Source organism: Anolis sagrei, chromosome 10 (genome assembly GCF_037176765.1).
Source record: "Anolis sagrei isolate rAnoSag1 chromosome 10, rAnoSag1.mat, whole genome shotgun sequence".
Taxonomy (NCBI): Eukaryota; Metazoa; Chordata; class Lepidosauria; order Squamata; family Dactyloidae; genus Anolis; species Anolis sagrei.
In genome coordinates, this window is record NC_090030.1 from 15,185,737 (window position 1) to 15,191,736 (window position 6,000).

The 6,000-nt window shown below is 42.1% G+C and overlaps 1 protein-coding gene across 1 annotated transcript; it reads right to left on the bottom strand.

The window, feature by feature from the left end:
* Positions 1–2,864: 2,864 nt before the first annotated feature.
* On the bottom strand, positions 2,865–4,727 carry LOC132763151 (probable G-protein coupled receptor 34). The gene has a single exon (XM_060756541.2). It carries the CDS (start codon positions 3,955–3,957, stop codon positions 2,911–2,913), a length of 1,047 nt encoding a protein of 348 aa, XP_060612524.2. The 5' UTR covers positions 3,958–4,727; the 3' UTR covers positions 2,865–2,910.
* Positions 4,728–6,000: the final 1,273 nt, after the last annotated feature.

The window sequence follows — 6,000 nt, forward strand, 5'->3', positions numbered from 1 at the left end:
TTGGGGGAAAGGGAAGTGTCTGTTCCTTGCAGAGCATTTTGCCTGCCTCCAAACCAAACCAAGAAGTGAAAATAATTTAAATGAAGGAAAGTTGCTTTAGTTCTATAGGCAGCAGAACCCTACTTTTCTTGACACAAGACTTGCGTTAGAATAATAGAATCATAGAGTTGGAAGAGACCTCGCGGGCCATCCAGTCCAACCACATTCTGCCAAGAAGCAGGAATATTGCATTCAAAGCACCCCTTACAGATGGCCATCCAGTCTCTGTTTAAAAGCTTCCAAAGAAGGAGCCTCCACCACACTCGGGCAGAGAGTTCCACTGCTGAACGGCTCTCACAGTTAGGAAGTTCTTCCTAATGTTCAGATGGAATCTCCAAGTGCCAAGAAATGTCCAAGATGTGACTTGTTGTTTCAAACCAAAGTCCATCTGACTCTGCTTTCCCCAGGCAAAGGTAGCAGTGCATAGGAATAATGGGAATTATAGTCCGCTATCTTCTAGAGAAGCACCAATAGAAAGCTCAGAATTAATGACATCTTTTTAGTTTACTTTAAGCTACCTTCTGGCACAGAATGCCCAATAAGACCATTTTCTCCATCCTGGTGTCTCTGCAATGTCCTTCATTTTGATCTGGTGCCCATAAGACTTGCAGGCCAATATATTTTGATGGTCCCAGACTGGGAATGGTTGCATCCACTTGTCATGGCTAATATCCAGATTTGAGGAAAGTCGCATCAAAGAGTGACTGTTTTTCAAGCTGTGTACCCTTTTAACAGGAGTGTTTTGCCTAATTAATCTAATCCAATTTAGATAACATCTACATTGCCTACTATCTTGCATTATCCTGTTTTGTGTCAAAACCACAACCAACAGCTGTCTCAGCGGTAAGCCTTTGAGCACCCATCAGATAACGTTTCCTTGTTCTAAACTTCCAAAATGAGAAGGATGGAACCTTTAACAGAGGCAATGTTCTTTTGCATTGCTTTCCATAAGTAATCTTGCATAAAATCACACAGAAACTTTCTCTTAGCAAAAAACGGCTTATCTTTATTTCTCATAGAAATGTTTTGTGGGGTTTTTTTTATCTTTTTCCCCTTCGCTCTGCACTTTATTTAGTCTTCCAGTTATTTTTGGACTATAGTCCCCACACTCCCCTATTACAGAAAATGAGAATGGTGTGAATTGGACTCCAAGTCCCAGAAGTCTTAGACAGTACAGCTCCACCCATATGCCACTTTTTTCTCTTTAAAGCACATGATGATGATGATGATGATGATGATAATAATAATAATAATAATAATAATAATAATAATAACTGGAACTGCAAAAGCTTACACAATATGATGATTTAAAGATCGAACTGGAAAGACTGGCACAACCCAGTGGCGATCAGCACACTGGGTGCAGTACCTAAAGACCTTGACCTGCACTTAAAAAAAATCAGTCCTGACAAAATTACCATCTGTCAGCTGCAAAAGGTCACCCTACTCAAATCTGCACACATTATTCGCTGATACATCACACTGTCCTAGACACTTGGGAAGTGTCCAACGTGTGATCGAATACAAAAGCCTGCATAGTGATCTTGTTTGCTGTGTACCAATCATGTTGTGTATCAAATAATTAGAATAATAATGACATCCATGAATTTTAGTATCCATTGGGTTTGTGTATGTAATAATAATCATAATTATAATTATTTTATTTCTTACTTACCTCTCCTTGTAGTAGGTTGCAAAATAACCCACATGCCTTCACACTTTCCCTTGTTAAATTTTAATTTAGACTCAGATTTATTTGAATTCAGTCATCAAATCCAAATTCACTACATGTTTAACAAATATAATTACACATCAAAGTAATAGACGTTAACCTGAAATAAAATTAGTATACATCTAATGAACAGAACAAGTCTGACATCGAATGTTCAAGTTTTCCATCAAAACACAGCATTCCTCTACCTTTAAAGGTTTCTGTTTTACCAAAAGTTGAAATAAAATTTACATATTTGACCAAAATACTGCACCAAAATACTGCTCCTGGTGGCACAGCAGGTTAAACCGCTGATCTGCTGAACTTGCTGCCTGAAAGGTCGGCAGTTCAAATCCAGGAGTGGAGTGAGCTCCTGCTGTTAGCCCCAGCTCCTGCGAACCTAGCAGTCTGAAAACATGCAAATGTGAGTAAATCAATAGGTACTTGCTGACTGAAAGGTCGGCAGTTCAAATCCAGGGAGCGGGGTGAGCTCCTACTGTTAGCCCCAGCTTCTGCGAACCTAGCAGTCTGAAAACATGCAAATGTGAGTAAATAAATAGGTACCGCTTTGGCATGAAAATAATGGGAAGGTAACGGTGCTCCATGAAGTTATGCCGGCCATATGACCTTGGAGGTGTCTATGGACAACTCAGGCTCTTCAGCTTAGAAATTGAGATTAGCACCATCCCGCCAGAGTTGGACACGATTAGACTTAATGCCCAGGGGAAACCTATACCTTTACCTTTTACTAACCCAAACTCCAAATACCAGGATTTTTGAGGATGGAGCTTTGGAAGTTATACTGGTATCTACCTGGTATAATTGTGCAATCCAGATACAGCTTCTTCTCTGAGTTGCTAAGAGCTTCATATAAATATGTGAGCATCTTTTGTGCCACTTTTTGGCCTCGTCCATTGTTGGGATGCCACACCAAGTTCTTATCTCACGTAAATACAGTCTTTGGGCTGAGTTAACACATAAGCTTGCAAAGCATATGCAGGCAGTAGCAGTGCTGTATATATCTTACAGTTGAAGAGCACTAACAGGAATGATTAGAAGACTATGGTCAGAGACCGTCACTCTTTATTTTTCCAGGAATATATCCCATCTGGAGATCGAAGACACCATTTTGCTACCTCCTCCCAAATGTGTTGGCCTCTTCATTGTGTATCTCTCATAGACTCTCTCAGACCTAGTACCTCGATTCTCTGGATCCTACATTCTGAGGTGGATTTTTTGGGGTTCAAGACCCCCTGGTTCTTCTGGAGCGCTCTCTTGAGCTTCCCACGGGTGGAAGCCAACATGGCTCTCTTGAAACTGCTGGACAGGAAGAAGAAAATCACCGGGTCGAAGCAACAGTTGAGCGCCGAGATGCAAAGGACCATCTCGTTTGCCAGGTGGAGGGCCTGTCTGCTTTCTGTGGTGGGAATGACCCCCACCTGGGCAAGAATGTATGGCACTCGGACAACATGGTATGGGGTGAAGCACATCACGAAGACAGCCAGGACCACGAAAGTCTTGAGTATGGCTCTGGTGCTAGTCTTCTTAGAGTTCTTTAAGGCGACGGCGCGGAGCTTCAGGGAGATTTTGCTGTAAGAGAAGAAGAAAAAGAGCAACAGGAGGAAGAAGGTGACAACTGCCAACATGTTGAAGACGGATCCTAGTGTCCCTCTATTCTTGAAATGAAAGCATCTGTGGCTACAGGGTCCGCTCTCGCCGCTATCGAAAAAGAAAGGCAGCATTGAACCGGCGCAAAGGAACCACACCACTCTGGATGCGGTGGTGCTGTGCGGCACAGTGTGGATGCGGTATTGCTGGAGGGGCCGGGTGATTTTGAGATAGCGGTCCAAGCTGATGAGGCTCAGGAGGAAGATGCTAACATACATGGTGAGGTAGAAGATGATGCCAACCACTTTGCAGAGGATTGGGGGACCGTTCTGGTTCTGGTAAGTGGCCCGGAAGGGCAGGCAAAGGGCAAGCAAGAGGTCGGCCATGGCAAGGTTCTTCAGGTACACCGTGATGGAGTTCATCTTCCGGGTGCCATAAAAGAAGACCCAGAGAGCCAGGGTGTTGCTGAAGAAGCCGATGATGGAGATAATGGAGTAAGTGATAGGAAGAGTCACGGCTAAGAAGCCATCCTCAATTTCACATGTTGATCCATTAGATCCATTTTGTAGCAGCTCATTCGTAGAGGAAAGGTTATCCATAAGTCTGGGGAGGGGAGAGAAAAATAGAGAACAGTTAGCTATACATGTACCTTCAAGTCACCTGTTGATTTATGGTGACCCCATAAGTTTCAAAGGGTTTTCATAGGCAAGGGAATACTCAAAGGTGGTTTGCCATGACCTTCCTCTGGAATACAACTAGGTATGCCTTGGTAGTCTTCTGTGCAATTATTAACCAGGTCTGACCTTGCTCCGTTTCCAAAATTAGAGAAGATCTGCTGTCTTCAGCTATTTAGCTCCTGGTTAGTTAGTTGTTTATATCAGTTCAATCTATGTTTACCAGGCTCTGAGATTTCAGCAGACCCAGATGATGTTACAAGGACCAAACTGATTTATGGATAGAATAAATATATGCCCACTTTTCAAGACCACTATCTCCTTGAAAGTCCTCCCTCTTGCCCTAAAGATTGGAGAAGAAGGCCCAAGACTTGAAATCGTGGAGCTCTAGTTGAGCTCATGACAGCTCTCTTCCTTTTCCTTTGTTGTTACAACAACCCTGTAACGTAGGTCTGGCTGAAAAAAAGGAAATTGATTCATAGAGTTTCCTGGCTCAATTAGGATTTGAACCTGGATCTCCATGGCTACCTATGAGTGAAGCTACACTGAAGACGAAGTGCAGTTTGACACCACTTTAACTGCCATGGCTCAATGCTATGGAAGCCTGGGAGTTGTAGTTTGGCAAGATCCTTAGCCTTCCCTGCCAAGGAGTGCTGGGACCTCACAAAACTACATTAACCCTGCAGTGTGACTATACACTATGACTACACTGGCAGAGGATGATAGGAGATGCCATGGATGCTTGAATCCCTGGATGCAGAATCCATCAGTATGAAAGGCTCACTGTATTTAAGTGATGTAAATATATTGAGCACTGAAACAAATACAGAACATGATCTGGCTCCTAAAACCACGTGTTTATTATTCACGATCTCATAAGAATCCTGATTTCTTCTCACAATAAATAGGTTTGTGGGTGAGAACGACCTCACTCTGCACTGACTCTACCTCGGTATCTTGGCTTGGTTCTTAAATGTTTGATTGTATGGTTTCACAGTGAGTCATTACATTAATAACTGAAACTTCGACTTCCTCAAACCAGAACTCTACAGGTGTTGACTGCGGCACCCATTATCCCCTGAGTACAGTAATATGGGATGCAAAATACGTAGTCCTCCCTCTATTAAAGGATGCATCTACACTGCTGATTTAATGCGGTTTACTTTAACTTGTATGGAAACCTGGGGATTGAAGTTTGGTGAGGCACCAGCACTCTTTGTCAGAGAAGGATAAAGCCCTTGTGCAACTATAACTTCCATGATTTCATGGCTTTGAAGCAGGGCAGTTCAAGTGGTGTCAAACTGCATTAATTCTATAGTACAGAAGCACCCCAAATCTGCTCTGGCTAGACCATCCACTATAATCCAGAACAGCCTTTTTTCAACCAATTTTTAAACTCTGGAAGAAGCATTGAAATAATTCCCAGGTGTAAGGGATCTCTTGAGTAAATTAATTTTGTGTGTGTGTGTATAGGTGCATATATATATATATATATATATATATATATATATATATATTTACTGTATTTGTATACCGCCTTTCTCAGCCCATAGGCGACTCAAGGCTGTTAACAGGGTAAAATCCAATGCTTACAATATCATAAATACAACTAAAAACATAACATATAATAAAAATTAAACATATCAATAAAATATAAATTCATAGTGTCGCCTTGTTAAAAATGTTGTCCGGTCTCATTGTTGTCGTTCCATTTTCCTATGTCAGTTACTCTGCATTTGGAAAAGCTTGTTCAAAAAGTCACATCTTGAATTTTTTCTGGAATGTTAAAAGGGAGGTGGCCATTCTAATATCTATAGGGAAGGTGTTCTACAGCCGAGAGGCCACCACCAAGAAGGCTCTGTCTCTCATCTCTGCCACATGTACTTGTGACAAAGGCAGTAATGAGAGCAGGGCCTCCCCAGATGATCTTAAGGTCCTGGATGGTTCATAAGGGGAGATGCGTTCAGA